A 16,589-nucleotide genomic window follows, 5' to 3' on the forward strand; every position below is an offset into this window, starting at 1 on the left:
CTTACAAAATAGCTTTAATTGGGCCTAATATTCCAGTGGAGGGAAATGAGTAAACTGTAGTGATCCTCATTCATAAGAACTGATCCATGAGCTCTTTAGACTCTTTAGCAAGTAGAATAGTTAGTCTTTTGTGTTACTCATATGTTCAGAATACTTTCATGAAAACCTGTAATGTTAGGGACTCGTGTTTTTGAACTTATAGAGATAATTTGGATAGGTGACCCATTAGTAAATACTGCTGCCTTTAAATGTTAATTCTTGACTTTTCCCTAAATTTCCAATCTTTCCAATTTTAGCAAAGGGAGATTCTTAAAGGAAAGTATTCTAGAAAAACTAAAAAAGGTTTGTTTAACTTCCGTCCTCCAGTTGGCTAGTACTTTGTATAGCTCTCCTTCCAGTACATACTTCAAAAATGTTGTGTTCACCTGTGATTAAAGTAAATTATCTTCTCTAGTGATGCTACTGGGCAGCTAAATGACATAGTGGATAGAGCACTGGGCTTGAAATAATGAAAACTCAATTTCCAGAGTTTAAATCTGGCCTCAGGCAATTACTAGCTGTGTTGTAGGCAAGCCATAGTCTTCCTCAGTTCCTTATCTGTAAAATGATCTGGAAAAGGAAAAGGCAGAACACTTTGCCAAGAAAACCCTAAATGGGGTCATGAAGCTACGACCAAAAAAGTGACTGAACAACAAAAATGATACTACTTACTATATTTATTTTACCATATTGCAGGTTCAGTAACAGTATTATAATGTTTTTCATTTCTGTCTCTTATATTTTGATTAGTTCTCTGTAATAACATTGTATGGTGTTATAGTTATGGCATATACTTATTCCCATTTTACATATGAGAACACTCACTTCCAACAGTTTGTTGGATAAATAGTCTGTCTTATCTCATAAGACTATATACTATAAATGGTAGAATCAGGATAAGAACCACTAAAATTTTATTGGAGAAGCTCCTAAGATTCAGAAATTATAATTTAAAGGGAGTATAATCTTCAATAAAGCAACCACCCGTTAACTAAAAATAATTTGTGCCAGAGTTGCTTGGTTAGTGCTTATATTTTTAAATATTTCCTTTATATAAAAGAACATAGGTAGTATGACTATTACTTGAGGGGCTGTATTGTTATTGTTAGAGTATATATTCCCATAATCCCTTAATAAGTTAAGTACTCACTTTATGGCAAAAAGTTTGCTTTACCTCAAACTAAGATAAAGAAGAAATGGGCCCTGTCCTCAAGGAATGTATGTATCTTTTGGTGGAAAGACCATGAACATGGATAAGTAAACCCAAATTAATACATGAAATGAATATTAAGTAATTTCTGGAGGAGGGGCACTAGCATCTTGGGTGAAGAATTAATCAAATTAGATAGCATATAAGAGATGGTACTTTAGCTAAACCTTAAAAATAGCTAGGATTCAAGCTTGTGCAAAGGCATGTAAAAGGATGTAATGTTATGTGTAAAGAAAAGGAAGTACTAATTTAGCTAGAATATAATCTGTGAAGAAGAGTAATATGCAATAAGCTTGGAAAGATAGACTAGAAAAATATCGTGACAGGTTTGCAGTGCCAGACAGAAGAGTTTGTATTTTATCTGTGAGTCAGTTTGGAGCAGGGGAGTCAGTCAGACTTGTGTTGTAGGTACCAAAATATATTGCTTTAGAATGAAAACATAACATTAGACTTCTGTACTTGTCTATCTGCTATTTCCACACTTCTGTTATCTCTTTATTTCTGAATCTGTCTTTTCTGTTATTTTTAATTTCTGTGTTTTTCTTGCTTTCCCTATTAATGTAAAGGTAACATCATCCACCTATTCTCTTAAACTGGAAACCTAGGAGTCATCCTGGTCTCTTGCCATCCCACTCTACCTCACCACCACATATCCAATCTTTGCAACATCTCTTTAGTGTACCCCCTTCTCTCCTCACACTGCCACCACTCTAGTGCAGGGCTTCATTACCTCATGCCTGGACAATTTCAATAGTCTGTGGGTCTCCCTGACTCGTCATTTCCCACTCCACTCTAGCCTCCATTCAGCTACTAAAGTGCTTTTCCTAAAGCTGAGGTTCAACCATGTGTTGTCCTGCCCTCCCTCCCCCTTTCCTGCTCAGACTATAGTGCCTACTTGTCATCTCCAGCATCAAATACGAAATGTCCTGTTGGGTCCCTTTCTATACCTTTCTAGACTTCTTTACACATTAATCCACGCCATATATTCTTCAGTCAATGACATTAGCCTCCTTGATGTTCTCTGAAAAAGACATTACATCTCTCAACTCTGGGCATTTTTTTCTAGCTATTCCCATGCTTGGAATGCTCTCCTTCCTTATCTCTGCCTAAATGGCTTCCTTTAAGTCCCAACTAAAATACCATATTTTACAGCAAGCCTTTTCTAACTCCTCTTAATTCCAGTGTCTATCTTTATATTAGTTATTTCCTATTTTTCCTATATGTAGCTCATTTGTATATATTTGTTTCCATGTTTACTCCCATATTAGACTGTGAGCTCCTTGAGAGCAGGGACTATCTTTTGGCTCTTTATGCATGCCCAGTATTTAGCACAGGATCATGTGGGTGCTTAATAAATGCTTATTGCTTGATTGATTGAACTCTGGACAGTAGTAGAACCTAGAACTCACCTTTTCTCCTGCCTCCTTTCCCTGCACCTCCAAAAACAGATAAATGGGGGCGGCCAGGTGACTCAGCGAGTAAGAGCACCGGCTCCAGTGTCCGGATGACCTGGGGACCAAATCTGGGCTCGGATACTTAGCACCACACCCAGAAATAACTGGCCGTGTAACCTTGAGCAAGTTACTTAACCCTGATTGCTTTAAAATAAAAAAAAAAAAACAGATAAATGTAGCAGTTCAGCCACCTTCTTCCATCCAACTGTTATGATTATATTAACCTAGGTGCCAGTGGGCACCAGAATTCCCAGGAATAGGAGAATAAAATCAAGTCACAACTGCCTTACAAATAAGATTGTGTTTTTGTGATCAAAATTATACGTAAAAACATAAATATCTGCTAAAAGATGTTGACCTTTGAAGTTGAGAATAGTGATTTCCAATGGTATTGAAATACTGTATAACCTTTTATATTGGAGAGATTTTAGATGAGATATAAGGAAAACTTCCCTGACTTCTAGGTTCTTTTAACAATTCTACAACCAGTTTACACATCTCTAATATTTTAGCAACCTTTCTAAGTTATCATTATACTTGAAGAGGGGTGGGATGTACATATTGGTACTGATTCCGTTTTATCATTTAAATTCTGCCCCTGATGCCTAAGGAGAAACAGTTGGGGAAAAAGTCTAGACTATCTCCATACATTTGAACAGATTGTCCCAGAATGGTGATGGAAAATAAGGAAGAATAATTGGAGATACTGTAGATAGTGAAGGCAGCAGTCAAAGGCTGATGTGCCAGACTGGATGGCCTGATATGTCATTCTTTGATAAGCATGCTGGTAACTTCCAGCCTTAGCTATGCTCTGATATAGAATATCCATTCCCGAGATAAATATTAAATGTTTATTACTACCTTTTTTAACTAGTAGAAAATTTATAGTCTTCTTTCTACTCTAGCTCAATGGATTGTTTATAAAATGCAGTATAGTCAATGGAATTTTTTTAAAAATTCTCATGAATTTGCTGGAGTAAATACAATTTATAACTACTATTCTAAATTTAGATATTTTCTATGTATTAATGTTTATGTAGGATGTTTCTTTTACATCTTTGAATTTCCATTCTATGCTTGATGTCATAAATTAGCTAGATAATCTAGTTATAAAACCAGATTTCAGAAAGAAAATTGAATTTAAAAGCAGGTTTATCTTCCAAATTCAGAAAATATTTTTTTAAACTCCTGAGTACAGCCATCTTAAATCCTTTATGTAATTCTGTGTTGAACACGTTTTCAGTTATTTTAGAGCTTCTCTAAGCATTTAATTAGTACGTTATATTTAATCATATAGTGGCATGTTGGAACTTTGATGTTTCTAGAAGGAATTTTTTTTCCTACAAAAATAGAACATTAGCACTGTATTGATGTCATGCTTAGATTGATATATCTACATTAGCTTCAGTTATTTTTATATATGAACTCCAAACCAATGGTATGTGTTAGAGGTAGAGAAAATTTATGAACGAAATAGAATTTTTTTCTGGGCTTTTTAAAAATGTGCTTTTCATATCACACACAAGAGATATGGCACATTCACAAAGGATGAGAATATGAGAAAGGGTTGTGATCTGTACCAGTAGAGGGAATACCTACATGGATGAAATCATAACTGTTGAATAATGGAAGCATTGAAGAATTTTGAATATGTAACATTGTGCAAACATTTCCATAATATTTTGTTTGACATTTTTTTTGTTGTTGTTTGAGAAAAAGTATGACAGTGAGTAGAACCCCATACTTGCCAAGAAAACCTAGGCTCAATCCTTCCTTCAACACCAACTAGCTGTCTAACCCTTGGCAAGTGCCTTTACTTTTCTGTACCTTAGTTTCCTTATCTCTAAAGTGAAGGAGTTGAACTTATTGGCTTCTTAGGTCCCACTAGCTTAAGATCTATGATTCTATTCCTTAATATCTTCTGCAGATTAGGCAAGACCAGCTTTGGTTTTACTTTTGCTAACACAGGTGATGGAATTAGTAAGTTAAAAAGTAGAAATTTATCACCCTTTCCTATATGGGTAATGGTTGGTTAAACTCCTTAGTTGAACTTTTCTTTTCAAGATTAAATTGCCATGGTGTCTTGAAGTGCCTCTTTTCACGTAGGAGCATAGAGTTAGGACTGGGATAGATAGTAGAGATGTTGTAGCTCACAGTTTATGGGTGACAAAATTCAGATCCAGAAGGATAAAATAACTTACCCAAGATCATACTAGAAGGAGCTGAGCCAGGGTTTGGACCAGTTTCTTTTCTGGTTTTTTTTTTCCCAATATATCCTTGCTGTTCTGAATTAATGCATATTTTAGATATTTTGGAGGCATGCTGTTGTTGACTGCTGAATGCCATAAATCAGGCCTTTAATAGACTTATATTATCCCCTTTGCTGGAATACAGACAGGAGTGGAAAGATGAGGGAATTAGAAACTATATTTGACATCAGTAAACGAGTCTAGGATTTTATAGCAATATTGGATGTGTGTCCATCTTCTATGCAATTTTAATGAAATGATTTAGCCTTTCAAACAAAACTGTCTAAAAGAAGTATTGAATGATATAAAGAAAAAGAGGTCCCTTTTTGAAAGAAAGTGTTTTACTGAGAGGCAGCAGAGAGGTTAAGGAAAAATGAGAGTAGGGAAAAACCCTTTTAGTTACTCCTCTAACTGCATTAGAAGGCCAGTTAGAATTTCCATGAAGTGAGAATGTCAGAAAACTAACTGGAAAAGATTAGAAAATCAAATAATTTAAAGTAAAAGTAGCATGTCTAAATGGCATGCCCAAAGAGGTTACAGGGGAAGAATGAATAAATGAAATGGGAGACATCCCGTTGTGCCAACTCTTCTCTGCTATGTCTTTTCCATCTTTGTATAGGAAAGACATACATCTCCCCTTCCACCTCCATATGGAATGTAAAATTAACTTGAGAGGCTGAATTTGAGAGAGTTGATGTGAAGAATTGAAAGGATTCTGAATTAATTAGAAAGTGAAAAATTGGGGCAGCTAGGTGGCAGTGAATAGAGTACTGGATCCTGGAATCAGGACGACCTGAGTTCAAATCCGACCTCAGACACTTAACACAAAAACTAGCCCTGTGACCCTGGGCAAGTCACTTAACCCCAATTGCCCTCCAAAAAGCAAAAAAAAAAAAAAGGTGAAAAGTTGATGATGATATGAGGAAAAAATTCCACAATATGGAATTGATATATCCATAAAATGGTTTTAATAAGAGGAAAACTATTTAAGAATGAACAAAGTGATGAACAATGAGTGATGATGAAACAAATCAGTGAGGAAGGAGTAGAAAAACTAATTAGGAAAGAATAAGGGAAAACTCAGAAGTACTCAGCACAGTGCCTAGCACATAGAAGCTACTCAATAAAATGTTGACTGACTAAATAATAAAGAACTGAAGCTGGAGAAAATGTGATATTAGAAATCCCTAGTCTTTTTGTTCCCTATAAGTGAGAGTGTAATGTTTAATAGAACTTACATTCATTTTAGCTGTTTGACTTGTAGAATTAACACTTTTATGATCTTTAGAAGGTTCACTTTAGGTCATTTTGATGAATTAAAAAATACGATACTATGGGTGATTTGTATTGCTCTACAAAATGAAGACCATATTTGTTTCCTAAACTATAATTAGCTACATTATTCCAAATGTGAGTTTGAGGGAAAGATGGCAAGAAGAAAGTTGCCACTACTGTTAGCAATATGAGCTAGTATTATAATAATAAAGACATTTCTTAATTACAATTTCTAGTTGTGACCCAGTGAATTTTTACAAGCTTTTCTTGAGAATTTTCTGCTTAGAAAGAATGTTCAGTATGATTTTCTTTTGTATACAGAGAAGATTGCATGTGAATTTAAAAGGTTGTACTTGATTTTTTTTACCAGAAAATTTAGGTACATGCTTGAGCCAGCATAAACAGGAGCTTCTTCATTTATTCCCAGTCGGTTTCATTTAAGCATGAGAAAAGATCATACACTGTTTGGTGTGGTCAGCTGTAGCTATGCAGCTATCATGCTTAAGTAGATTTTTGTAAAAGACTTGTGTGTGTTTCGTAAAATACGCTTTATTTTAAAATTAGGGCTTCCTGTTGCAGCTGTTCCAGGAGCTCTGAGTCCTTTGGCTATTCCAAATGCTGCTGCAGCAGCTGCTGCAGCTGCTGCTGGCCGAGTGGGTATGCCTGGAGTCTCAGCTGGTGGCAACACAGTCCTGTTGGTTAGCAATTTAAATGAAGAGGTTAGTGAAACCATTTACTAGCTTTCATTCTCTTAACTCCATTTCATTTGTGAAAGTTTATCATTTTTTTTTCATTTTTTCCTTATATACATGTTAGTCAAAGTATTTTCTGTCTATGTCTACTTCTGAATAAAATTAAAGTACTCAAGAAAATACTTTATTTTCCAAGATAGTCATTTATATATTTCTTTATATATAACCACCTATTTTTCCTAAGAAAAATATGGTTACATGCTATCGTTTGGCTTTTTTATTTTATGTTTTATGTTTTCAAAGGCAAATGTGATCTAATTTGCAGATTTAACTCTAAAACAGTTTTGCTCGTCTTTTCTGATAATTTGCTTGTTCATTTCATGCTTACATGTCATTGCATTTTTAAAATCTTATTTTATGTGAACTACTCTAATACATTTTTCTTTGAAGGTTCTCTCCAAAGATCTTGACGAGGCACTCTTCCAGTCTTTCTTAGTAATTTTTTCTTTGCAGTTTTTAGTCATTGTCTTCTTTTAAAAAAAAAAAACTCTTCACCTTTAGTATTTTTTCATTCTTGTTAAATCTGAAATCTAAGGGGTTTTTTCCTTTAGTTCTACATTTTATGTCTCGTATATTTTATTTTGATTGCTGTGAAAGCTGGTATGAAATGTGGGAAGCTTGATGTATCAATTTATGATGTCTAGTTTGAATATTTGTTTCATTTCAATTGGCCTCTGTTAATGTGAACATTAAGCTTATTTTATCATTTGATACTATTTTGTCATCCACAGTTTTGCATGCTAAAATGTTTGAATCAGAGTGCCTTTTTCTTTTAAAAAAAAAACTTTTGCCTGCATTTCATAACCAGCCATGCTTATGCAGTTGAAGTTCAAAGTTTAAAATTCCTATTGCATGCTTTCTCCTCCCTCCCCCCATGTTGAGATGAAATGCTGTAATTTACTCTTTGATATGGATGTACTTTACCCATATTTGTCTTGGGTGACTACATTTTACTCAGTTTTTCTTGTACAGTACATAAACCAACCATTTTCTGACCAAATTCCTGCATTTCCTATGTACTGACCTATATTTTATTTTTTTTGTTCCCCAATTCCTTATTTTTCTTCTGCATTGCTGTTTCCCTTCCCCATTTCATCCTTTTCCCTATGTGTTCACCTTCCCTTTCCTTGTCTTTTCCCAAATGCCCATTCCCTTCCCTGTCTTATCCTTTATTTTCCTTGTCCTTGTCTTCATTCCCTGTCTCCATTCCCTATGTTCATGCTTCTGTGCTTGAACAAATGTTCCTCGGACCAACTTGCCCCAATTAACCGCCTTGAACCATGATCCATGACCACCTCACCATTCTGCGGGAACCACCCTTCGTTATGGATGATCTGTTCATCTCCGCTCTTCCTCGACTCTTCTCTCTTCTTGTCTTACGCTGCTTGCTCTTCTCTCCTTCTAAAGATGGTTACGCCCCAAAGTCTGTTTACCCTCTTCGGTATGTTATTGTTAGCACTATACTTTTATTATTGATTTGATTTTTGTTTCACCTTAATTCTTATTTGTAGCTAGCACTTTGGCTTAAAGTTGAATAGTAAATCTTTTGCTATTTTTCTTTTGCTGTTTAAAAACTCTCCATAGACACAAAATTTGTTTTAATGCATGCTAATTTATTTTGCATGGTCTTTAATTTAATATCATTCACATAGCTTTGAGGGTTTATCAAAAATTTATTCTTTTCAAAATTCACTGTTCAAAATCTTGATCTTCTTTACTCATTGGTATGAATGTTAAGATTTGAGTGAGTGATCTTGTTGATGTCTGAATGTTTCATTGATATGTCAGAATTATACTGCTAAGTTGACTTGCCCTTAAAATTAATTTCATTTTTGGATTACCTCTCTGACTTCGAAAAGGTGTTTATGGGGATGTGCAACGTGTGAAGATTTTATACAATAAGAAAGACAGTGCACTTATACAGATGGCTGATGGAAACCAATCACAACTTGGTAAGACTAGATTACATGCTTGTGCTCTAAATCCTCAATTACAGATTTTTAAACTATATTAATTCCTTTTAGTCCATTTTAAAGTTATTTTGGTTGTATTCCTAATCTCTGGGAGAAAATAAAATGCAGTTTTACCAGCTTTGCACATCAAATACTGAATAGTTGCATTTAATGCAAATATTTGTAATTGTCATTTTCCATTGACTACTATAATTATTTCATAGATTAATTCTTTGGCCAGGATGAAAAGGAAAATCTCACTTAAGAAGCACCTCCAAATCATTTCCTTTGGTTAATGTACAATTTATTTATATTTAATTCTCCAGTATAATTCATGTTTATTTTTGCAGTTTCAGTATTTTTTTTTTAAGTGATTGCTGTGGCAACCCTCATGATGTCTCACCAACTTATGTTTTAAGTTTTTTTTGCTTTTCAGTAATTTAACCTTACGCTAACTTATTCTTTCCTTAGGGATCATTATGGTCTCAGTCCCTAGTATAGATGCAGACTCAGCTGGTTCTTATTTTTGCTTTCCATATACAAAACCTAAACCCTCCCTATTCCTGGCTTGCTTCCCCTTTAGGTATTCTCTTCATTATTCCCATGCCAACAATAAGCTGCTCTTTAGATAATTTCTATTTCTCCCACCTGATTTCTCTCTGTTGCCACACAGTCAGGTGTCTAATTCAGAAGAAAAGAAGAAGCCTTGAACTATCACCCTTCTTCGTGTATCTTCCTCAGAGAGAGAGACCTGGGAAGAAGGGGAAAGGGGTGGGGTAATGACAGCTGTCTTCAAAGAAAGATTAGGCTTTTTCTACTTGGCTCCAAAGAACCAACTACAAGAGATGGGTGGAAGTTTCAAAGAAATAAATTTAGGCATTATGTCAGAAGAAAAAAATTTAATAACAAAACTATTTAAAAGTGAAATGGGTTGCTTTGGGGGGAGGGTATAAGTTTCCTTTCCCAGGGCTTTTCAAGCAGAGACTGGATAATCATGTATCAGGTATGTAATAAAGGATATCTTTATTCAGGTATGTGTTGAACTAGATGGGAAGGGGGAAAAGGAGCAAGCATTCATCAATAACCTACTGTGGGTCAGATACTGTTCTGAGTGCTTTGAAGATATCTTTTTTAGGGGCCTCCAGTGTCCCAATTCTGAAATTTTATGGTTTAGAAAATATTGAAGAAAAGATTACAAGAAGGAATGTTGATTCTCAATATTAGGGTAGAAGCACTCCCCTATCCCTTTGTTATTTTACATTTGCTTCAGTGTAATTGGCCTTGAGTGAGCCCTTGGAACTAGAGTTTGTTTGCTCTAGTTTGTTTTGCATATTATGATTTATTTAGTATGAGTATAAAGAGTATCCCAAAAGTATTGGTGCAGTTTTGAGCTTTTGTAGCTTTTTTAAAACAGCACTAAGACTTTTAGAGCATTATATTTACTCAGCCTACATGTGTCATTTGGAGAATTCATCATAATGGAGGTTTCTAATGTCATAAGGCTTGAAATATGAGAAAATATTGCATAGTGTATAAGAAACTGTCCTAAAAGCTAGGAATACTAGGGTCTAAGTCTTCCTTCTGACATGTACAGGATAAGTGACCCTGAGTGTCTCATATAACTCTTTAAAGAATAAAGGATTGCAGAGTAGGGGTGGCTAGGTGGCGCAGTGAATAGAGCACTGGCCCTGGAGTTGAGAGGACCTCAGTTCAAATTCGGCCCCAGACACTTAACACTTACTAGCCACATGACCTTGGGCAAGTCACTTAACCCCAGTTGCCCTGCCCCTCCCCCCTCCAAAAAGCAAAAAAAAAAAAAGTTTAAAAAAATGCAGAGTAAGTATTGATCCTCCATTATTAGCAAGAGGAATTTTGTTAACATGAAGTTTCTTATTCATTTGAAATCACAAGTTCATCTTAATCCCTGTTGCTTGAAATAAGTATTTCTTATATTACACCTAATATCACAAACTATGTACTCTGAAATCCTTTACTACCTTCATTTTTCTCTGTCTTCTCTTTAGCTTTAAATTACCTAGCATGAATTATTAGTCTTCTGACTGTGATGAGAAAGAATTTGGAATTTCCTTAAAGTCTGTTCATCACCCTCATTGATCCTGTGGAAAATTATGTAATAATCATTTAAAAGAGTTCATATGAATACGTCTTTTGAAAATACTCATTCATCCCCAAGGCCTGGGGACTTGGCCAAGGAGATTGAAACAATGGCCATTGTTACTGTTGTCTTTTCGGGTCCACTATGTTGCCTAAAATATTGCTTTCTGTTCTCATTCTGCTTGGTTTTAATGGGAATCTGTGCTTATGGGAGAATCCAGTGGATTTCCTGTAAAGAAGATGTTTTGTTTTGCCATTTCAGTAACGGGAACAGTGAATATCAATGAAAATAGTGAAGGAAGGGAGTAGATAATATTTAGGAGGAAAGAGAAAGGAACAAACATTTATTGAGTGCCTGCTATGTGCCAGGCACTGTGCTAATAAATTTTATAAAATATCTTCATTATTTCACATGAATAGAAATCCTATGTATGTTTTAGAAATCATATAAAATATACAGACCATATTTTTAAAAGTCCTTGAATATCTTTAGAAAAATACTGTGTAGACACTGATTTTTTTCCAGATTGTAGCAATTTTTTTAAGTTCAATAATACTGGCAAAGAAAAAGTTCTTCAAAAATAGCTGTTCTGCTTTTCCCAAATGTCTCATTCTTTGGGTGCTGAAAGGTACCACAAAGGTTGTGTTGCCACCAGTCAGTTATTTGTTAATTTTATTTTTTAAAAAGCTTTTACTTTTTGTATTTTCTTTTTTTTCCAAAAATATCTTCACTGTTTTCATTTCCTTATAAAGTTGGAATCTCTTTAAAAAATAAGAACTTGACTATATACAGAAAGATCATGAGTAAATCAACTTGTACATCTTGAATTCCCAAATTGTTTAAAATTAATGCAGACAAAAAATATTGTGTAAAAAATCAATGTAGACTATATTTCCTAAAAGCATTTTACTCTGTGTGATTGTAAACAAAAGCTGTGTAGCATTCTTTAAAAAATTATGCCTGTTTGGGTAATCTTTAAATGTACAGGCCACCCTTGCTTATTTGGGATATGATTATTCAATTTCATATTATCTAGGTTTCTTAGCTTTTATCTCTTTTGTTGTCTCTCTGCTCTTTTCATTGAACATACTTGTACTAGAGAGTATGCAGAGGAAATAAAAAGAAGTAAAACTTAAACTAATAGTAATCCAACAAATGAATAAGATTATGATCAGTCATTTTATGTGTGCATGTGTATGTGGTCAATTTCCCTGATGCTCTCCATTTTTTCATGCTATTTCTATTCATTATCCATAGCCTTTTTGTTCTTAGAGATCTCTGATGCCTTCGATTCCCCAGTTTAGTTGCTATATTCTGAAGAGGGATGCTTCTTCTTTCCTTAACTATCTTTCTAAAACTCAACCGTTATGGTGCTGTTTCTCCGGCTGTTTATGTTCAGCATTTTAAACTAATAAAACTACACTCAAATGGATATGTGATCTTATCAATTTAGATATTTTCTCTGTGATACAGATTACAACCCAACCATGTCTGCCCATCTTATGTCTCTTGTCCATGACCTTCTGTAAGTTTGTCTCAGGGGGTCAGCTAAACGTGTTGAGGTTTGTTCTTACTTTTTCTTGCCATATGGAAGATACTTGAAGTTTCAATCCCCTGTTATCCCTCGCTTTTGCCATTTTCTTTTTTGTTTATATACTTCCTTGAAGACAAATGCTTTAAAATATGTATACTTTTATTTGTCTCTAAGAAAAACTGGAATAAATAAAACTGTTCATTTAAAATATTGAATAATTCATGGCTTGAGTTTATAAGGCTCTTTAATAAAAGGATTTTGTCTTCCTTACTACGGATAATTGAAAGTTTTCTGTACTCTCATATAGAGTGCATTATAGGATTTCATGCTTGAGTTTATTCAGGTAGAAGTTATTGTGGAACATTCTGCACCTTCAGGGGAGAACTTTTACATCTGGGCACAGTTTAAAATTCAAGAATCATATATAAATGCTATAGACATTAAAAATGGAAGAAAAAAAGGCACATTTGTTCTTTTTTTATAACATAATAGTATATATGACCAGAAAAATTAGTTGCCTTTATGTTTTCAGAAAAGACTTTTTATTTCTGTGACACTATACTTTTCTCAAAGCATGTTCACCTATTACCTCATTTGATCTACACAACAACCTTGTATAGTAGGCAGGTAAGAAAATTTATGCAAACTAGTTTGTAAACCCAATCAGATTTTAAATTCCCTTGAGAACAGAGTGCATTGTCCTATATCTTCTCTTTCTCTCCCACAATACTGAAGAGTTAATACATACTTGCTGTGACTTCTTTGGTGTGAGAACTTACTTTATTGATCTAGATTGCAAACTCCTCTAGATACCTTAGTAGTTAGTTTTTGTGAGCTGTTAATGATTGGTAGGGAAAATCATCACATGGTGGTCAGTTGGTATTGCAAGCCTTTTTGAACTCTGAGCAGATGTCTAGTCTGTCACTATATTGAGTCTCCAAAGCCTTTCTTTCTTGAAATTACTCTACTCGTCACTTAATAACTTATTCTTAGCTATTTAATTTAAAACTTTTAATATGGTCAAAGTATGTAACATCAAGAAATATAACTACTATTTAAGAGTCAATGAGAGTGGGTGATGGAAAGATTTGAGGAATAGTTAACTCTTTTAAAAATAGATTATCCGTTTCACATGTATAGAATAAAAATGGAAATATTTATAAAAATAACTGTATTTTAACCTCCATTCATAATTCTGCATTGATATTTATTCATTATTTCAGAAAGAATGCTAAACTGCTAATGGTTCTTATTTACCTCAGATTTCATTACAATATATTGAATTGCAGAGTTTTTAGTAGGTGGTATTATTATGGTTTACTATAACCTAAAAAAAATGGTAAATCTCTGGATTAATATAAAGTAAATTTACTTTGTTATTTTTTATATGAAGCTTAATTTTAATTAATGATTTCAAATAAATATACTAACAAAGTTTAATTTACCCTTTGGCACATCATTGCTGTATTTGCATTGGTATATATTTTAAAATATGCCTTCTTTCCTTAGCAATGAACCATCTGAATGGACAAAAAATGTATGGGAAGATTATTCGGGTTACTCTCTCCAAGCATCAGACTGTACAACTACCTCGAGAGGGACTTGATGACCAAGGCCTAACTAAAGATTTTGGTAATTCCCCATTACATCGCTTTAAGAAACCTGGCTCTAAAAATTTTCAGAATATATTTCCTCCATCAGCCACTCTTCATCTTTCCAATATTCCGTAAGTATTTCAATAGGAAGATGTGAAGGGCATGTGCATTTCTGTCATAAAGTAGAAGTTACTAACTCTTCCTCTTTTTTTTTTCCACTTTTTCTAGTCCGTCAGTTGCGGAAGAAGATCTACGTACACTTTTTGCTAACACTGGGGGCACTGTGAAAGCATTTAAATTTTTTCAGTAAGCAAGCTTCCTTGTTTTTTAATTTTTAAAAAATATATTATAGAAAACAAGTTTATTCTAGGTAGTTTATATTGTATTTCCTTAAAGTGATTCTTATTTTTAATTTTTCTCCCTATCCTTCCCTCCTGTACAAACACACACCCAATCAAATATTTAGGTTCTCTAATACTTGTCACGTTTTTAACTTGGTAATTTTGTTTCAGAAGAGATCACAAGATGGCGCTTCTTCAAATGGCAACAGTGGAAGAGGCTATCCAGGCACTGATTGACCTTCATAATTATAACCTTGGAGAAAATCACCACCTGAGAGTTTCCTTCTCCAAATCAACAATTTAAAAAAAGAGATGAAGATTTAGGGTGAATCACATTGTCAGTGTCATCACCTGTTGACTGTTCAGAAAAGTGGGGACCAGAGTTTGACTTTTGGGTTTTTTCATGCTGTTATCATTCCTTGGTTATAATAAAATGAAATGCATATGTTAAAAGGCAGAGGTATTAACTGCTTTTTTTTTCATCTGTTGTATAGGGAATCCATTTTATTGTCTGTTTGAAACGATTTCAGTTAAATCCCACAGTTTGTTTTTTTTTTTTTCCAACTTAGTTGACATACGTGCCTTAAAAAGGAAAACTAGTATTGCTAGAACGCATTTACTAGAAAAAGGAATTGGTTGTCTAGGGCACATTGTTAAATGGGAATTAAAATATGTTTAGGCAGGGGTGTGTAAAAAGGTTAAGTTTTTGTTTCTCCTGCTTGGAACTTATTTTTTATTATTGGCTTATCACATTTCTTTCTATTTTAATCAGATGAGATACATAACATTGAAAGAATAAAACACAGCATATTATTTTATTTTATTTTTATTTCTACTGCCTTAGGCTTTCTTCCTTTAAGGTACATTGGCCTTCTGTATCTCATGATTCTGGTCTAGATTCAGTTATGAATGTAGGCATTAGTTAAAATTAACAAGGGTGCAGAGTATTAATTTCTTAAGACAACAAAAGTGATTTCTGTAAGTTTGAGCCCTATGTGGAAAGCGTTGTGGAATCTTAACCTTTTTGTACACACTCTTGTGGGACGTATCATATAAATGTCAGCACTAAGTAATGTCTTGTTTGTGGCTGAATATTTTTCGTAGATGTTTTTGAAGTTGACATGACTTATGTGCATTTAAATATATATTGCCATCTTTAGTTTGTAATTAAGATTTGGAATATGGTTGTGGATTTCTGAGCATGTGCAGACTGGTCTAGCTAGTTCAGGAACTGGTGCATGTATTTTTCAAAGATAAAGAAAGTGTACTGCGAAAATTTGCAGGAAGATTAATTTTGTGGCAGTTTTCTAAAACTGACAACCAGGTGGGACCAAAGTTTATGTGCCTTTAGTCTTAATTTACCTTGCATTGTAATATTCAGTTTTAATAAATCTTCAAACTATTTTGTATTTAGGAATAGATCTGACTTTACTATAAACATGGCTCAGAATCTACAGGTCAAATTAATTTGAACAATTCTTGTCAATCTGAATTGTTGATTCTGTTTAAATGACCAATACTTTTTGAAATTGATGTACTTAGTTTCAAGATTCATAGATTCTGTTATCTATGTAGACAAAATGGTCATGTATATTTTCTATTAGTTGGGTTTTTACATCTTTAGAAATGTAAAATTCAGTATAGTTTGGAAGCGGCACAATTAAAAATTAATTTTCTAACAAAGTTGGGAGGTTTGACGGTCGTTTAATTTCATTTTATGTGTACTCTGCTTACCTCTGTAGCATGCTCAATAAACACTTCTGTAGCTCTGTATTCACCTTTTCTGTCTTTCTCTGCTTCCTTTTCTCTTTTCTCTTCTTTGTTTTCACTCTACTGTGCTTCTGAATTCATGTTTATTCTCTGCCAGGGTGGGAAAGGAATAATAATATTATATTTCTATGGCTTTTTACCATAAATCTAGATGCTGTGAAAATATACCAGCCGGATTTTTAAACATGAAAGACAGTAACTGCTTTTCAGGAGGACACATATTAAACATTTCCCACCCTGTTATAATCTACTGCTTTAAAGACATAACTTTTATTGTAGCTTGTTAGTTCTCTCTATCTCTT

General features: G+C 34.0%; 1 protein-coding gene across 6 annotated transcripts in view; it reads left to right on the forward strand.

Annotated features, from left to right (window-relative positions):
- Positions 1-16,200, forward strand: part of PTBP2 (polypyrimidine tract binding protein 2) — a 142,383-nt gene extending 126,183 nt beyond the window's left edge. For 2 of the 6 annotated variants that reach the window (XM_069063394.1, XM_069063390.1), the window contains 6 exons: positions 6,792-6,946; positions 8,387-8,420; positions 8,839-8,931; positions 14,091-14,307; positions 14,405-14,482; positions 14,689-16,200. In XM_069063394.1, the coding sequence (XP_068919495.1) occupies positions 6,792-6,946; positions 8,387-8,420; positions 8,839-8,931; positions 14,091-14,307; positions 14,405-14,482; positions 14,689-14,821 (710 nt within the window). In that variant the 3' untranslated portion in view covers positions 14,822-16,200. The remainder of the gene's footprint in view (positions 1-6,791; positions 6,947-8,386; positions 8,421-8,838; positions 8,932-14,090; positions 14,308-14,404; positions 14,483-14,688) is intronic. The other 4 variants (XM_069063391.1, XM_069063392.1, XM_069063393.1 and 1 more) reach the window with 4 other exon arrangements.
- Positions 16,201-16,589: the final 389 nt, after the last annotated feature.

Source organism: Petaurus breviceps, unplaced genomic scaffold (assembly GCF_028583685.1).
Source record: "Petaurus breviceps papuanus isolate PSGF00001 unplaced genomic scaffold, PetGlider_PUasm1.0 90564, whole genome shotgun sequence".
In the NCBI taxonomy this organism is placed as follows: domain Eukaryota; kingdom Metazoa; phylum Chordata; class Mammalia; order Diprotodontia; family Petauridae; genus Petaurus; species Petaurus breviceps.